General features: G+C 40.4%; 2 protein-coding genes across 3 annotated transcripts; both read left to right on the forward strand.

The window, feature by feature from the left end:
- The first annotated feature begins 1,291 nt into the window (after positions 1-1,291).
- ehd2a (EH-domain containing 2a) lies at positions 1,292-9,229 on the forward strand. Of its 2 annotated transcripts, none has more exons than XM_031809029.1 (11): positions 1,292-2,001; positions 2,128-2,304; positions 2,613-2,710; positions 3,220-3,632; positions 3,793-3,957; positions 4,383-6,682; positions 6,960-6,984; positions 7,089-7,142; positions 7,272-7,346; positions 7,450-7,562; positions 7,773-9,229. In XM_031809029.1, the coding sequence occupies exons 1-6, from the start codon at positions 1,778-1,780 to the stop codon at positions 4,920-4,922; spliced, it is 1,617 nt and encodes a 538-aa protein (XP_031664889.1). In that variant the 5' UTR covers positions 1,292-1,777; the 3' UTR covers positions 4,923-6,682; positions 6,960-6,984; positions 7,089-7,142; positions 7,272-7,346; positions 7,450-7,562; positions 7,773-9,229. The 2 variants fall into 2 exon arrangements, with proteins under 2 accessions (XP_031664889.1, XP_020320856.1); XM_020465267.2 differs by having other exon boundaries at positions 7,450-7,546.
- A 7,402-nt stretch (positions 9,230-16,631) lies between these two features.
- LOC109874229 (syncollin) lies at positions 16,632-17,325 on the forward strand. The gene has a single exon (XM_020466054.2). The coding sequence runs from the start codon at positions 16,683-16,685 to the stop codon at positions 17,076-17,078; it is 396 nt and encodes a 131-aa protein (XP_020321643.1). The 5' UTR covers positions 16,632-16,682; the 3' UTR covers positions 17,079-17,325.
- The last annotated feature ends 1,148 nt before the right edge of the window (positions 17,326-18,473 follow it).

Here is an 18,473-nt window from a genome sequence, read left to right on the forward strand (position 1 = left end):
AAACAACATAATGCCACAGATTGTCTCAAGTTTTGAGGGAGCGTGCAATTGGCATGCTGACTGCAGGATTGTCCATCAGAGCTGTTGCCAGAGAATTGAATGTTCATTTCTTTACCATGAGCTGCCTCAAGTCTTTTTTACAGAATTTGGCAGTGTGTCCAACCAGCCTCACAACCGCGGACCACATGTATGGCGTTGTGTGGACGAGCAGTTTGCTGTTGTGAACAGAGTGCCCCATGGTGGGGTTATGGTATGGGCAGGCATAAGCTACGAACACAATTGCAATTTATCAATGGCAATTTGAATGCAGAGATATGAGTTCCCGAGGCTCCTTGTCGTGCCATTCTTCCGTTGCTATCACCTCCTGTTTCAGCATGATAATGCACGGCCCCATGCCGCAAGGATCTGTACACAATTCCCGGAAGCTGAACATTTCCCAGTTCTTCCATGGCCTGCATATTAACCAGACATGTCACTCATTGAGCATGTTACGACAGCGTGTTGCAGTTCCCGTCAATATCCAAAAACTTTGCACAGCCATTGAAGAGGAGTGGAACAACATTCCACAGGTCACAATCAACAGCCTGATCAACTCTATGCGAAGGAGATGTCACGCTTCTTGAGGCAAATGGTGATCATACCAGATACTGACTGGTTTTCTGATCTACGCCCAAACCTTTAAAATTATTATTATAAAAATAAAAAAATTCAAGGTACAGATGCATATCTGCATTCCCAGTCATGTGAAATCCATAGATTAGGGCCTAATTTATTTATTTCAATAGAGACTGATTTCCTTATGAACTGTATTTAACTCTTTTAAATTAATGTTGCGTTTTTATATTTTTGTTCAGTATAATTTGAGTCCCGGATTTATGTTTTCAATGTTACGGCATAGTCTGAGACCAGTCTGCCGAACTAACTGGTCTGACTGGCTGATGAATTGCATAGGCATACTTGCTTTCCTATTAGTCGTCTGGTTTGGCACAAGAGCTGCCAACTTAAAAAAATATATTGTTATTCAATTTTTGTACAATTTATTTTTCTTTTTTTCTGTTCCAATTCCGTGATTACGATCTTGTCTCATCGCTGCAACTCCCCAACGGTAGAGGGAGAGGGGAAGGTCGAGTCAAACCGCATCTCTTAACACAGGCTCGCATAACCCGGAAGCCAGCCGCACCAATGTGTCGGGGGAAACACCGTTCAACTGACAACCGGTGTCAGCTTGCAGGCACCCAGCCCACCATAAGTCTCTAGAGCGCGATGAGCCAAGTAAAGCCCCCCGGCCAAACCCTCTCATAACCCGGACGATACTGGGCCAATTGTGCGCCGCCCTATGGGACTCCCAGTCACGGACGGTAATGACACAGCCTGGGATCGAACCTCAGGTTGTAATGACGCAGCAACACTGCGATTCAGTGCCTTAGACCTCTGCGCCATTCAGGAGGCCAGGGCTGACAAATTTTTTATTGGTACCATGTGTGTCCGAGCTTTTCTTATTCGCCTTCTCAGTAGAAAATTGCATTGTTTCACTCCTCCACCCAATCCCAATTGATATGTCTGTGTTAGGTGCACTTGAACAGCTGTGGTCAACACCCATCTCCACCCTCTGAGCATGTCCCCGAGGCAGCATAAGCTCAGGCAGCTCAGACCACTGTGTTCTATTCACAATTTACAGCTCATTCTTTGCAGTCACTACTTTTCACATTCTTCTACAGCAGAATAAGAGACTCACCAACATTTCAAGTACCTTTTTGTTCTATATTACTCCACCATCATGTCTAGTGGGGGGCTGAAGGACAGAAATTCTGAAACGCTGGAGGATGTCAACGCAGTCACAAAAGAGCTCAAGTATCTTTACTATAAGAGGCTGCTTCCCATAGAGAAGCAATATGGCTTCCAACACTTTCACTCTCCCAGCTTTGAGGAAGCCGATTTTGACAACAAACCGATGGTGCTGGTGATGGGTCAATACTCAACAGGGAAGACTACTTTTATCAGGTGACTTCAGTTATTTAATCTATTGTAAGGGCTCACGGGCCTATGGCACAGATACAGTATTTGCCATACAAATGTCTTTCTTTTATATGGTGTATGTATATTGATTATCTCTTGTGTGTGATAAAGATATCTCCTTGAGCAAGACTTTCCAGGTAGCCGTGTTGGTCCAGAGCCCACGACAGACAGCTTCACTGCCATCATGCATGGGGAGGTAGAACAACTGATCCCAGGCAATGCTCTGTCAGTAGACCACAAAAAGCCCTTTCGCCACCTCAACTCTTTTGGAAATACCTTCCTGAACAGGTAAGAGGACATCAGGGCAAAGTTAGTGGCTGTTGGCAAAATAAATGTTTTAATTGAGGTGCAGGGACAGGAAATATAACCATGACAACAAAGCAAATCAAGGAGTGGATGGAAAACTGAGAATAGGGAAAGGGGGGACATGAGAAATGAAAAAGTGAGCTGCATTAACTTTAGTGCTACTTAAGAGGACAAGCTTGGAAATGTTATTTAGAATTTCAATTTCAATACATATTGCATCTTCGGTGATGTTTGAAAAACATGCAAAGTTTGATGCAGACAGTCAAATTCTTGTTTTCTCTTTCCCCAAGATTCCAGTGTGCCCTGCTGCCAAATCAAGTCCTGGAGAGTATCAGCATTATTGACACACCAGGCATCTTATCTTCGGCTAAGAGGAGAATGAGTCGAGGTCAGATGCAAGAAAGATACATTGAATGGGGGATGGAGAAGTCCTACTGTCCTAATATACTATCTCAAATCAATTGTTTGAATTGAAAAACTTTTATCCTGCTGGAATTTTGACTTGTAAGACTAATGTTTGATAAAAAACTATTATAATAATTTGGAGTGCTTATATTTGTACAAGTGTGTTTAATACACTTGTGAATTGGAAATGTTTTTGGGGGATATCCCAACTCTCCCTGAGACACCCTCGGTCCTCAGAGAGAGGGTGGGTCTTGATTTGAAGCAGAATGTATGATGTCAAATTATTGTATGGGATGGGAGGACTGTGCAGATTATTTTGACTCTGTGGAGATATTAATCCAAGGGTGGAGCTGCTAACAGCCGCTCAATCAAATGAAATATTTGAGGTCCACTGGGATTATGCATGTTGACCTAATTCATAGTTATTCAATTTCAGTGTTCCACTTCTTTTAATGGATTCATACAACTTCTGTGCTATTTTTCTTAATTTAGGATATGATTTCCCAGCAGTGCTGCGCTGGTTTGCAGAACGTGTGGACCACATCATCCTTCTGTTTGATGCACATAAACTGGAGTTCTCTGATGAGCTCACACGTGCCTTTGGGGCTCTGTGTGGCTATGAAGACAAGCTGCGTGTGGTACTGAATAAAGCAGACAGGGTCGACTCTCAACAGTTGATGCGAGTTTATGGTGCTCTCATGTGGTCACTGGGGAAGGTGTTTCAAACACCTGAAATACTCCGGGTTTACATCGTCTCCCTCTGGTCACAGCCACGTCTGTTGTCTGACCACTGTCAACTGCTGGAGCTTGAGGAACTGGATCTTTTGGCGGATATCCGGAACCTGCCTCGAAATGCTGCCGTACGGAAACTTAATGACCTAGTTAGGAGGGCACGCCTAGTTAGGGTGAGGCACGTTTATTGTCTATATTCATTTGATATAATTGTTTATAAATAAACATGAGTGTATACTTGGAGAGCATTTGCACAGGCATGAATCTATAAAAATGATGGACTCTTTTGAAACAAAGGTTAAGTGCTTCCCATCTTTGTCCTCCTCACTCTAGGCCCATGCACATATCATTAACCATCTCAAGCAGGAGATGCCCACAGTTTTCTGCAAGGAGAGCAAGAAGCAGAACCTGATCTATAAGCTTCCTCTCATCTTCTCCAAGATTCAACAGCAACAGCGAGTACCAGCTGGTGACTTCCCTGACTGTGCCAAGATGCAGGTCTGCTACCCTCCCAATTTTGTTGCATGCATATTTGGTTGGATTACCTATTCCATTTACCAAGAACTCATAATTAGAGTCCTATGTTTTGTGCAGTCATAATGTGACATAGTAATATTTTATCCTGTATTTTAAGCCATCCAGAAATAAGAATTACACAAAAAAATGTAAGCAATTGTCTGACAATGGCGCTGTACCAAAAGGGAACATTTTTATGAAAAAGCTTCAAATAAAGGTTAAAATCCAGTCATGTCACATGACTGCACAAAACACAGGGCCCTACTCATAATGGTTATTGCTGATGTGTTTATTACAGGAAACAGAAAGCTCTCAGGATCAGTACAACTTCTAGAAAATCAGACTAGTTGATTATCACTTACTCAAAATCATGCTCGTATGACTTTCCTGCTTTTTTCTGTTCTCAGGAACGGCTAATGGGTCAAGATTTCACAAAGTTCAAGACACTCAAGCCCAGCCTAATGGCTTCCTTGGACAAGTTACTGTCCAATGACATTGCAAAGCTGATGCCTTTACTACATCAACAGGATCTGAAGAAGGCTTCCCTGCCAGGGATTCATGATGGAACCTTCTTAGAACCTTCTTGGTCTCTCTTTGAGCAAGTTACAAAGAGTGGAGTAAGCAGGGAAATGCAGAATGGTGAGTGGGTGGTGACAAAAGATAAACAAAAATATGATGAGATATTCTACAATCTCTGTCCAAATGAGGGCAAACTGAGCGGTACTAAGGCCAAGGAGTGGATGGTCAGCACCCACCTGCCAAACTCAGTACTTGGCCATATCTGGAGGCTTTCTGATGTGGACTGTGATGGCATGCTGGATGATGAGGAGTTTGCCCTAGCCATCCACCTCATTGAGGCCAAGCTGGAGGGCCATGGGCTCCCAGGAGAGCTGCCTGCCCACCTGGTGCCACCTTCGAAACGTTTGCATAAAGGATTAGCTGTTTAGCTTAGTCTGGCAGGTTGAACCTATGATGGGTTGGGCAAAGCAAAACTAGAGAACATCAAATAATGCAGTCAAAAACACCAACACTTTTGAATGAAGATAAATAATTCCACAAAACATTTGTTCCTAGAAAAAAAATTACTGTACAGGATAGATTTCCAACAACTTGGTCATGTCAGGCCACCCACTGATTTTCCCTGGGAAACCACAATCCTGGCAGGATTTTTCTTCCAAATGATGTACTGTTTACAAACACTATGCATTTATATTGTGGATCCTGACACTGGTTCACTCCAATAGATCGCTGGATTGTGAATTGGACTCATTCTGTCATTTCTTGATTTGATTATATGTATATTTGTATTTTAAGAAATACAAATCACTACAAATGAATTGCCAGTGACAACAATTTCACAGAAATGCAAGTATCTCAAATAAAATAATCAGAAAAAGGTCAAGGGTTACAATTGTATCAAACTATGATAGAGTTGAGAGAATACATTGTTTTGTCATTAACTAATTCTAGAGATTGTATGGGGACAGATTTCAAATATTTGTTTTTGTGTATGTAAAATGGACAAGAGAGAATTAAGAAATGAACAACTAATTCAGTAGCTTGTTTTCATTTGAATAATATATTACATCTTTCATTGTAAATACATGGGTCTTATTAATGAGATAACACATGCAATTACTTAACTCGCGCCAAAATAACTTTACAGAGTCGCACTCATAAAACGTGTAGTTTCCCCCTTTTTTTTTTAAATCACAAAACATGCTATTAAAAGTTATTACAATGGTATAGTTTGCTATATTTTAAAGTTAATTTGTTTTACTTCATTTGAAATACAACATTTGTGAGGGAGCAACCAAGCTTTTTTCCATTCAATTTCAGTAATGTCTACATTCCAGAAGAATTTCCCCCAGAGAGAGAGCTTGTTCTTGGAATGTAAACGTTCCCTTAATACATTTCTTATCCAGCTGGGGGCAACCATACAACATAAATTGTGCCTCTATCTTGACATGTTCTACAAAACACATTAGATTTAATGAATTGAGTAAATCCTGAAGGTATTGCTTTGCATGTAGAATTAAATGATTTAATGTCATGAGAAGTTATGTTTCTAAGAACATTCTATAAGAGAGTATATTCCCTTTTTCAAATAAATCAAGCAAAAATATAATGGTTATTTCAAATCACTTAGGGAAGAATAAAGACTTGTTTTTGACAATATCTTTGTTTAAGTGTTTTGTGGCGGGAGAAGATGTGGACATTACGCAGTTTCCAGGCTAAAAGGGCTTCGTTCTCTAAAGTCTAGTGGTCACGTGAACGCAACGATGACGTAGTTGGAAGGTCGAATTTCCCAACCAAACCATTTGATGCAAGCTTTTAGGGGTAGACAAAATGTACTGTTTTATATATTTACTTATGTGAATAAATCTATGTATGAAAACGTTATGTATATGCATACAAATAATCAAGACTAGAACATGCACTTATTCTTGCCATACTTGTTTTCATGTGAAATATTTTGGTAATGCAAAAAACACATCTCTCCTCCTTGGTAAAAATGTGTTCTCTCCTGTGTGAACCGGGACCTCATGAAGATGATTCGTGGGTCGCTCCGCCTTATTTATTTCATAACAACGTCAAATATCAAGGAAATAGCCTTACACCGACAACCCTTTTGCAACTACTATCTCTCTCGGAGAAGGGCTGCTGCGATTTGCGATATGGGAGTCAAAGTTCATATCACCTACTGGTAGGTTGCTATTTTTACTACTGCTGACGGTACAGTTTACCCTCCATGCAATGGTTTATTTAGGTAACATTACCGCTTGGTTGCGTTTGCAAATTGCTAGATTGATTGTTAGGTAGGAGAAATCGTAGGCCTTCACCCAAATTTGTGTGTTCTCTGAAAATGAGTTGCTGGAGCTATTTGCTAATAAAGTTGCATAGACATGGCACAGTGAAGTGAAAGCATGCTGTTTGTTTGACACAGTTGTTTGACACTAATCCTCTCTGTTTCTCATGTCTAGCGGTGGATGAGGGTACAGGCCCAAGGTACGTGTCCATTAAATGTGGATTAAAACAATTTGATTAAAAATGAATCTTTTGATTTAATCATTCTTTCTACATCTGAGTGGTATGTATGCCTTAATTTTTAGTTCACCAGACTCAAGACACAGCTTGAGGATGAATTCCCAGGTGATCTTGAGATTGTGAGTCATTTTATGTAGCCTAAAGAGCAGAAAATTGCAGATGGATGTTACCAGATGTTTGATTCAAGTTACTATACTGACACCCCTCTTTCTGTCTCAAATCCTTTCTATCCATCACTCACTCACCAGACTGGTGAAAGCACACCTTCAACCTCTGGGTGGTTTGAGGTGGAGGTGAATGGCAAGTTGGTCCACTCAAAGAAGGTACCGTATCAAACAGTGGAACTTGTTTCTTCACCCAACAAAACATGTGTGCACAGTATGTATTTAAAAAATATTGTATCAATCAAACATTTGCTTTCTGCAGGAGGGGTCAGGCTTTGTGGACAACGAGCAGAAAATGGCAACATTGGTTGATGCCATTGATAAGGTGTTGGGGAAATAAGATAGTGCTGATTATGGAGGTATGAACCACAGGAGGTTGGTGGCACCTTAATTGGGGAGGACGGGCTCATGGTAGTGGCTGGAGCGGAATAGGTGGAATGTTACAAAATAAATACATCTAACACATGGTTTCCACGATTGTTACACAATGTAATTTTTTATATTACTTTGGTTTCTTTCTTGTACACTGTTACTGGTAGCAGCATACGTACATTTTCTTAATTTGATCATTTTCTCTTTCCACAGTCTGATCTCTGTTTGTCATCTCCTTGACATTGCATAATGATGGTGGTGCTCCAATTGTCAAAGACATGGGTGCTGCTTGATGAAACCTGCTCTGCCAGGGAGGTGCCCTGCAGATTGCTTCAACTCCTACAGTGGCAATGCTTTTGTAAGATTGTGGGTGATACAAAGGGAGAATATACTGTTTATTTGTCATTGAAACATAACATTTCAATTGAGCTTCTTACATTGTTCCATCATTTTTACTTTCAGGCATGGTCAAGCTTTAAAACATTTAACATTGTATGTATCTTCCCAAATGTTGATGCGACTTATGAAATGCAAGTTCTTAACTTACAAACAAAATATGTCCACTTTCTTCTCTTAGTTTGTCTGTATTTTAAAAAGGCCTGATGTTTTGATTAAACAAGGAAAGAAAGACCCAACACGTCGACAATAGAAATGCATATTGCAATGTCCAGTAGACTAGTGAGTGACAGTGACACCCTTGGTAGACATGCCTCAAGGAAAGTTATAGAGTTGCACTGTCTGGTTCTTGAGTGTCTTTTCTATGACAGATAAATAGGATACATTTTCATCTTAAACAGCATCTATTTAGTGTAAAAACAAGACTGTTAACCATTTAGTGTTACATTCATTTGGGGTTTTATACACATTTCTATAAACATTACAGTAGTTTTAATCTACATTCAAGATTGGTGTTACATGTCCCTTCTCTTAAACTAGATCATGTTTAATGCATAATGAAAGTTGAAACTGAAATATTTGTCAGATGTGATATCTGAGACAAGCATGTGAAACATGATCCCCTTGCCTGGGTATGGTTGATACCAGTAGGTTGTGAAACATGATCCCCTTGCCTGGGTATGGTTGATACCAGTAGGTTGTGCAGTTGTTTGAGGAGTATACCAAGTGTACAAAACGTTAAGGACACCTTCCTAATATTGACTCCAATGCTTCCCGCAGTTGTAAGTTGGCTGAGTGTCATTTGGGTTTTGGGTGTGAGTGTGAAAAATTTAGCAACTTTCAGTTCTTGACACAAACCGGTGCGCCTGGCACCTACTACCATACCCATTTCAAAGGCACTTCAATCTTTTGTCTTCCCCATTCACCCTCTGAATGGCACAATCTATGTCTCATGTCTTAAATTTGTATTATTTTTACAAGTCTCCTCCCCTTCATCTACACTGATTTGAAATGGATTTAACAAGTGACATCAATAAGGGATCATATCATTCACCTGGTTAGTCTTTGTCCTGGAAAGAGCAGGTGTCCTTAATGTTTTGTACACTCATTGTATAATTGACCCTACCAAGATGGCACATGTCCAGACACACTCATTTTCACATGTCTATCCATCAACATTCTGTGATATTTTATTATAAATGTGATTCTTCAAGGTCCTATGATGTAATCTTCTATATCCAACCCCTCAATAAAAGTTAGGTTTTCATTAGTCATTCTGAATATTAGTTCAGGATACCAAAGTCTGTTTTCAAAATGTTACATCACTACACCTTCAGAGTGAAGCTGGTAAAAGGCAGAAATTAGCATTTTGCAGATAGTGGCAGATGTAAGTGTCCCTATGTGAAGGATTGCCATCTGGTTCATTATCAACAGTAACAGCAGAGATACTGTATATAGTGATGAGATGGTCTTGTCTCCACCCTAACAATGGGAGTCGTTTTCCCAAAGGCAGGAAGGCAGTCGCTCTGCTTGACAGATAAGCAGAATCACTATATTCCCACGTGGACAGATTTTGACGGGAGGGTACCCTCTCGCTTCGCCTCTTTCTCCCTGGTAACCGTCTCCAATTAAGGTAGAACAACCTATGCATTTGATGCATTAAAGCAGTGGTTCCCAACCAGGAATACTAGGACTTGAATACTTGAAGACTCATGAGACCATAGGCTTACTGGTATAATGTACATGAGTGGGTACATCAGGGGTACTCCGGGCAGAGCAAAATTAAATTGGTGGTACAGTCACCGAAAACATTTGGGAACCACTTCATTAAAGTGGCAATATGTGAATGCTCCATACATTTGACTTTTAAATTAATTCTATATATTGATTCTTGAAAAATAAAACTAAGCCTCATGAGCTTAGTTCAACTGTCTGTCACACTCCATCAGACCCCAAAACATAAGCTTGTTTTTCTCCATTGTAAACAATGTCATTCTAAAAACCACTATAGCTTCAAAACATTATTAAAACTATCATGTCCTTCATCTATAGCCCTGTCTATGAATTTGATAAGCCCTTTAGCCAAAAAGGTGTCAGGGAACCAATTTGTTTGAACTCCAGATTCCAACATACATTGAAAATATATTTAACAGCAAAGTTCAAGAAGAACATAAGCGATTTTATTTGTATTTGTTTAACCAGGAAGGGCTCAATGACATTTAGATAGGCAGCACCAAGTCATTACACAATTACAGACAGATAATCTAGTAAAGTAATCTACAGGTAATATAGTAAAAAACCATAGCATTCACAAGAGTATTACAAAATCATAAAACAGCCAATTAAAAATATTGACAGGTCAGGGAATCAACCTCAAAATCCTTCATCAATGATTTAAAAACGCCAATCAGGACAAGTTATTCCAGTTTAAAAGTATTTTGTAAGGTGTTCCAAGCCGATGGCGCAGAGTACATAAAAGCCATTTTACCAAATTCAGCTCAGACATTTGGAACAGTTAGCAGGATAAAGTCCAGCGAACGAAGAGAGTACCCATCACATTTCTGAACAATACAAATGCCCAAATAAAAATGGTAGTAAAGCCAAAATGGCTTTGTAAATAAAAGTATACCAGTGACTGAGCCTAGAGTGACTAGAGAAGGCCAGCCAACCCTGGTATATAAAGTGCAGTGGTGAGAAAGGGTTTTGCAGTTTAAAATAAATCTCAATGCTCCATGGTAAAGGGTGTCAATTGATCTCGAAAACTGAGCGGAAGCTTTCATATAAAATATCCCCAGAGTCTAGTATAGGCATAAATGTAGCTGATACTAGCCTCCTGGCTTCAGAACAGGTAGAACTGTGGGTGCACTGACAATGTGACATTTGCAGTTCTGTGATATTTTAATACTGAACACGACACCTTGCTGGACAAGGGAGATATAGTGCCCTAGATACAAGAACGTATCCAACTGTTTGCACACGATAGACACATGTACTTTCCCAGGGGTGAGTTCAGTTCGATTCCTTTGAGGTGTGTTTGCTCCCTTTCTATGGTGTGGCCTGATCGATATGGGCGTGACCATTTTTGAAATCTCTAAACTCCTGTAGCACACCGTAACACAATAGCCCTCTGGACCACCATAACCACAACGTTCTTCAACTGGTTGTTCAGTACAGTACCAACTCCATTGAACTAAACGTTGCACACCGTTATGTTGTACTAAACATACCCCAGGTGAGTCACTGACTGCTCATGGTCAAGTAAAAGTAAGCACATGTCCTGGGAATGACTGCCATCTGGGTTATTCTCAACAGTAACATAAGTGCATCTGACCTTTTGTCTTTAAAGGAGTGTTGTATTTGAGAGTAACCCAGATGGCAGTCATTCCCAGGACATGTGCTTACTTTCCCAGAACTCACTTGGGGTATGTTCAGTGAACAGAATGGTGTGCAACGTTTAATTCAATGGAGTTGGTACTGTACTGAATGACCAGTTGAAGTAAGTTGTGGTTATGGTGGCCCAGAGGGCTCCCGAGTGGCACAGCGGTCTAAAGGCATTGCATCTCAGTGCAAGAGGTGTCACTACAGTCCCTGGTTCGAATCCAGGCTGTATCACACCCGGCCGTGATTGGGAGTCCCATAGGGCACATAAGGCGGTGCACAATTGGCCCAGCGTCTTCTGGGTTTGGCCGCGGTAGGCCGTCATTGTAAAGTAGAATTTGTTCTTAACTGACTTGCCTAGTTAAATTTAAAAAATCAACACATTTAAAATACATTGAGGCCAATAACATATGGAGCAGGTAGATCTGATTTTGTGTCCCCCTAAGGACCGAGTCAATGGTAATTTGATTTTGGCAGTGGTGGAAATGAGGGGGATTCAGGGAGTGAATTATTTCAGCATTCATTTCGAACCCAGATGACCCTTTGTTGGGTTTTCTCAGTGAATCCAGTACATTTCCACCATTGGACAGGCCTATAAGTTACACTGAATAAGAACATTTTATATTTTCATTATTGTAGTGTACACAAGTACCGTGTAAATAATGTTTGTTTTTTCAGCTTTTGTGGTTTCACTAGGCATTTACATGTATTTATTTATGTTTTACCCACCTCCACCCTCCATAATGGGAGGACAACTTCATTATTCAGATGTATTTTAAAAACAGGGTGTTTCAGATAAAGAGTCAGTAGAGTGGGTCAAATATACAGCGCCTTTGGAAAGTATTCAGAATCCTTGACTTTTTCCACAGTTATAGCCTTATTCTAAAATTGATTCAATATATTTTCTCCGAAATCTACACACAATACCCCATATTGACAAAGGGAAACGTTTTTTGACATTTCTGCACATTTATTATAAATAAAAAAACAGATACATTATTTACATAACTATTCAGACCCTTTGCCCTGAGACTCAAAATTCGGCAGCATTGAAGGTCCCCAAGAACACAGTGGCCTCCATCATTCTTAAAGGGGAGAACCACCAAGACTCTTCCTAGAGCTGATCGCCCGGCCAAACTGAGCAATCGGGAGAAGGGCCTTGGTCAGGGAGGTGACAAAGAACCCAATGGTAACTCTGACATAGTTCTAGAGTTCCTCTATAGAGATGGGAGAACCTTCCAGAAGGACAGGCATCTCTGCAGCACTCCACCAATCAGGCCTTTATGGTAGAGTGGCCAGATGGAAGCCACTCCTCAGGCACATGACAGCCCACTTGGAGTTTGCCAAAAGGCACTTAAAGGACTCTCAGACCTTGAGAAACAAAATTCTCTGGTCTGATGAAACCAAGGTTGAACTCTTTGGCCTGAATGCCAAGCGTCATGTCTGGAGGAAGCCTGGCTGCATCCCTACGGTGAAGCATGCTGGTGGCAGCATCATGCTTTGAGGTTGTTTTTTAGCAGCAGGGACTGGGAGACTAGTCGGGATCGAGGGAAAGATGAACAGAGCAAAGTACAGAGAGATCCTTGATGAAAACCTGTTCCAGAGCGCTCAGGAACTCAGACTGGGGTGAAGGTTCACCTTCCAACAGGACAACGACCTTAAACACACAGCCAAGACAACGCAGGAGTGGCTACGGGACAAGTCTCTGAATGTCCTTGAGTGGCCCAGCCGGACTTGAACCCGATTGAACATCTCTGGAGAGACCTGAAAATAGCTGTGCAGCAATGCTCCCCATCCAACCTGACAGAGCTTGAGAGGATCTGCAGAGAAGAATGGGAGAAACTCCCCAAATACAGGTGTGCCAAGCTTGTAGCGTCATACCCATGAAGTCTCGATGCTGTAATCGCTGCCAAAGGTCTTCAACAAAATACTGAGTAAAGAGTCTGAATACTTATGTAAATGTGATATTTCAGTTTTTAATTGAATAAATAAAAACCTGTTTTTGCATTGTCATTATAGGTTATTGTGTGTAGATTGAGATAAAAACATAAGGCTGTAATGTAACAAATGTGGAAAAAGTCAAGGGGTCTGAATACTTTCTGAAGGCACTGTATATAAAAGCAAGTACACCAGGCACCAAATATGAGCTAGTATCTTCTTGATACCCACTCCCGTCACATAGCTCTACCACCTCTTTACCCTCCCCATCCCACCATCCAACAGTACATACAACTGTTTATTATAGTGAAGAAGGTCAACTGCAACTAAAAAGCAAGAAAGAGCAGAAAGGTTGGGTAAAAAAAAAAAAAGAGGAAGCTAAAAAATAAGGGAGAAGTCAAAACAAGAGATGACCAGACTGGAGAAGACAGGACAGAATGGAACGGAACGGGACAGGAAGGATGTGCCATATTTGATCTTGTCTGGGGTTGCCTGGGGGAATGTAGGATAGGAATGGTTCCCAGATTGTGTTAAAGTTGTTATTTTGTTTGAAGGTGGATCTCTCCAGGGAGGCCAGGTCAGACAGTAAACTAAGCCTGTGTATGGTTGGAACATTGGATCTGGTTTTCCAGTTTAACCGTATCACTTTTTTTGAAGATTGTTAATGAAATTAATAGGAACAGTTTTTTGTCCTTGGGGATAGCCAAAACACAGGGGACGTCATCATCAAAGTAATGCAGTATACAGAGTGATTGGGGATGCAGGAATTGTAATATGGAGGACGTCTGAGAGAATGTTTTTTCCCAGTAATTCTCAATGATGGGACAAAACCAGAATGCATGGAGATGAGTGTCTGGAAGGTATTTTTGGCAGAATGGACACAGAGGTGAATCAACAAGCCCCATTGGTGACAACATTCTATTGGTGTAGTGGAATCTATGTAGGATTTTTTATTTGTTTTGGCTAAAGACTTCAAATTAAATTGATTTATGGGGAGGATCTCTGATTTGCCCCAATTCATCTTATATCCTGATATACTGTACTACCGAATGTGTTGATTGTGGAGAGCAAGTGTTCTAATGATCAATCGGGTTCTTGTACGAACATCAGAATATCATCAGCATAGACACTTATTTTGTGAGTTATGTTTGGGGATCAGACGCCTATGATTGAACTGTTTTGGCAAACAGCAGCAGCCAAGGGTTCAAGAATAAAAAATAAAAAACAGAAGTGGAGACATTGGACAGCCTTGTCTGGTCCCATTTAGTAATTTGAACAGATATGAGATTATATTATTGGTATATACGGAGGCTTGTGGTGAGCTACAGTTGAAGTCGGTAGTTTACATACACTTAGGTTGGAGTCATTATAACTTGTTTTTCAATCACTGCACAAATTTCTGTTTAACAAACTATAGTTTTGGCAGGTACAAAAGTAAATATATCCACAGTAAAACGAGTCCTATATCGACATATATTCGAGTCCTATATCGAAAAATGTCTTGTGTCATGCACAAATTAGATGTCCTAACCGACTTGCCAAAACTATAGTTTGTTAACAAGAAATTTGTGGAGTGGTTGAAAAACGAGTTTTAATGACTCCAAACTAAGTGTATGTAAACTTCCGACTTCAACTGTATGCACTAAAACCGAATTACTCAAGTGCCAAGTTCAGGAAGGTCATATCGACTGTCAGCTGCCTTCTCTGCTTCCAACGTCACTAATGCGGTAGGAATATCGGTTTGGGAAGCGAGATGCGGAGTGAAAGGAGTGAAATTCGTTGGGAGTTAGCGCAGTATATATAGTAGTTTGGAATAAAATACTTTGGAGATGGAATTCATATTTTCATTTTGGTTACGTTACCTTCAATGTTTTTAATAGAGTGGATTACCAACATTTCCTTGTTATGTTTAAGCATATTAGTCAAGAAATTCCCGGATTTATCCTCGAGTTCAGGGTCATTTTGTTGCGTTCTCATAATTAAAGCCTCTGTTTCTGCAGAAATAATTCATTTAAATTTGAGTTTGGCCTGTAATTGTCGCTTATATCATCCGTTTGAGTAGATGTAAAGAGGGTATCAAGCTCCTTGACAATTTTCGCAAATTCTACTTTTTTTATTTTCCTTTTCCTTCTTTGCTGAGCAGAAACATATTTTTTCCTTTAAGTACAACTTTTGCAGTTTCTAAGAGTAGTGTCGGCGTACATTCAGATGTGCTATTAAATACACTTGGAAATTATTTGAAATTACTGAAATACACTGGCTCAGATACACTCCCATGCATTTAAACTCAATGAATTTGTTCCATTTCCCATTAAAATGAGTATCGAATTTGGAATCTGATAGAAGCAAGGTGTGAAATTTCCATATTGAAGGATGACGTTCGGAGTTGATGGTTAAAACAAGGCTGATCAATGCGTAATCGGAGGTCTTACTCGAATGAATTTGGGGTTTGGAAATTTGGGATTGCAAAAATGCATTACCGATGAAAAGGTTTATACGGGATTACGTTTTATGATGAGGTGAGATACAGGTATACTCTCTCTCGTCCGGATTGAAGTGGCGCCAAATATCCACCATACCTTGTTTTACCATGTAGCTTTTAATGGTTCCTGGAGCGCTTGTTGAATGCATGTGCGCACTGCCATGGGACTTCTCAGCTAGTGGATCAATAACAGCGTTAATGTCTCCTCCAACTAGAATTCTGGAGTTGGTAAAATCTTGTAAATGCTTTAAGATTAAATGGACAAATTGAGGATAGTCAGTTTTGGGACCATATAAATTCAGCATGGTGTATGATTGATTGTTGATTGTACCATGAATTAAAATGAAGCACCCTAAAAATATATCCGTTTATTTGTTTCTTTGTTGATGAGGATGGCGACCCCTCTGCTCTTGGAGTTAAAGGAAAAATAACACATCTGGCCAATCCACTTTATTTCTAATGTTTCATGTTCAAGATCAGTTAGATGTGTTTCTGGTAATAAACAAATATCTGATTTGACCAGACTGAGAGTGATGCCTTTTATTATTTTATTTGGTAACATTTTATAACCTTTCATGAATAAGCATTTATACACCATTAATAAATAATTATTTCATTATTTGTTAAAATGTATAAAGCATTTATAAACATTTATAAAACCGCAAAATGGATTGTTCATGAAAGTGATTAATTATTACACATGATTTGGCTAAAAGATATAGCCTATTTGTAAGTAATATAGCTAGGTCAATATGTATCATGTTGGTTTCTGAACTGGTTCTAATCTGGTTCCAAAAGAGAAACCTTCAGGACACCTGCTTAAACACACACATTCTCACACATGACAAAACATCCACATGGTCAGAGGTTATTAAGGCTATTTAAGGAGACACCTGCACCCCTTCTGTCCAGACACCAACGAAGCAACCATGAAGGTGATGATCGCTCTGCTTCTGAGCACTTTGTGCTTTGAAGTCCTCAATGCCCAATGCCCAGAAGCCAATGCGTTGAAAGACGCAGATGGCGTGAAGCTTTGCGCACGTATGTTCGAGGACAGTCACTATTATTACGAGCAGAGTTGTGGGGGAGAGTACCTTGATGCTTACCCAGGTGAGGACGTCCCTATCATCCCATGGCGCTGGAACAACCGCATCTCTTCCTTGGTGGTGTCAAGAGGTTGCAGCCTTACTGTTTGGAAATACACCAAGAAGAGAGGAAGCAAATCTAAATTCGGTGCTGGAATCAAATATCGCCTCAAAGAAACGATGCAAGGTCTTTTCGGCGATTGGGAAAACGACATCTCTGCATACTACTGTGTGTGCTAGAGGCCAACATGATCACGTTCACCAGACACTTCTACCCATTCCTCAGAATTGTTATGCGCAATTAGCCTGAGGACGAGTTTAGAGATCATGCAAGAAGAGAGTCGGTCAGCAGGAGAGTCTGCCAACAGGAGAGTCTGCCAACAGGAGAGTCTGCCAACAGAAGAGTCTGCCAATCAAAACAGAGACTATGTTGAGTGCATGATAATGATATCCTGTGTCTGGAGAATAAATGTATTTCTGCAAATCATCTTTGGGCCTATGTGAATTTATTTCAGGGAAATATTTCAGGTCAGTTCATAATAACAGGCCTTAAAACAAAGTATCCCTTTTAAAAATGTGTTTTGAATGTATTTATTGACTAAATGTTAAGGGAAATGGCCAGTCAGCAAAGAAAACAAGTTTAAAATGCACCAGAATAGTCTCAGGTGTAATCTGAACAAGTTAGTGTCTGACAATGGGCCGTCATTGTCGTCTGCAGAATTCATTCAGTTCAGTGTGAAGTATAGATTTTAGCACAATATATAATAATAAAACATAATAATAGAGTTAATTTATATAGCAAAAAAAGTGCATGTAGTGCTTGGGCTGGAAAATGGTCTTCAACAGAGGTTGGTGCCTCCAGGTCACATCCAACTCCGGTGGGCTGCACAAAGGCCTAGCCCAGAACAATTATATCATCAACAAGTGTACATAAACTGCTGTTATTTAACCTCTAAACATCTCAATGACTCACCAGCTGCTTGGCCCTCTGTGGCAACTTCCATACATGGTATGATATATCATTACACCATGGTCTAGACCCCTCAAACTTAAATCTGGACCTTGAAGCCAGTTCCCCTCTAATCAGGGACTGATTTAGACTTGGAACACCAGGTGTGTGCAATTAATTATCAGCTAGAACAGAAGTCCAGAAGGCTCCGGACCTCGTAGGGTCAGAGTTCAGTACCCCTGGTCTAGACTCTAGAGTAAAAGTTTCATAAAATAACATGAATTCAATAAAAAAATCACCATTTAACAGAACACATTTCTGTGGGCAAACTATCCACCTCTGCCCCAGCAGCAGAGAAAGGGTTCGTGTAGAAGGGCTAGCTGGTTGGGCTGGTTGGAGTCCACTACTTGCAGTGAGACGACCAATTAATGCAGGAAAACACCTGCTAATGAGACGCTTGGCATTCAACTATGAGGCAGCCACTGTGCCCCCTGCTGTTGTCTGGCAACCCTGCAAGCCCTGCTGGAGATACTGACAATCCAGGCAGTACTATGAGTTACTGGGAGCTTACTGTAACTGCACCTTGAGAGATTTCACTTCACATGCTATATCAGACTGTCAGGATCCCTAGCCCCACAATGAATTATGATAATAGGCTAGCTATATGGTATTAAACATTCCGTATT

This window comes from Oncorhynchus kisutch, linkage group LG29 (genome assembly GCF_002021735.2).
Source record: "Oncorhynchus kisutch isolate 150728-3 linkage group LG29, Okis_V2, whole genome shotgun sequence".
Lineage (NCBI taxonomy): Eukaryota > Metazoa > Chordata > Actinopteri > Salmoniformes > Salmonidae > Oncorhynchus > Oncorhynchus kisutch.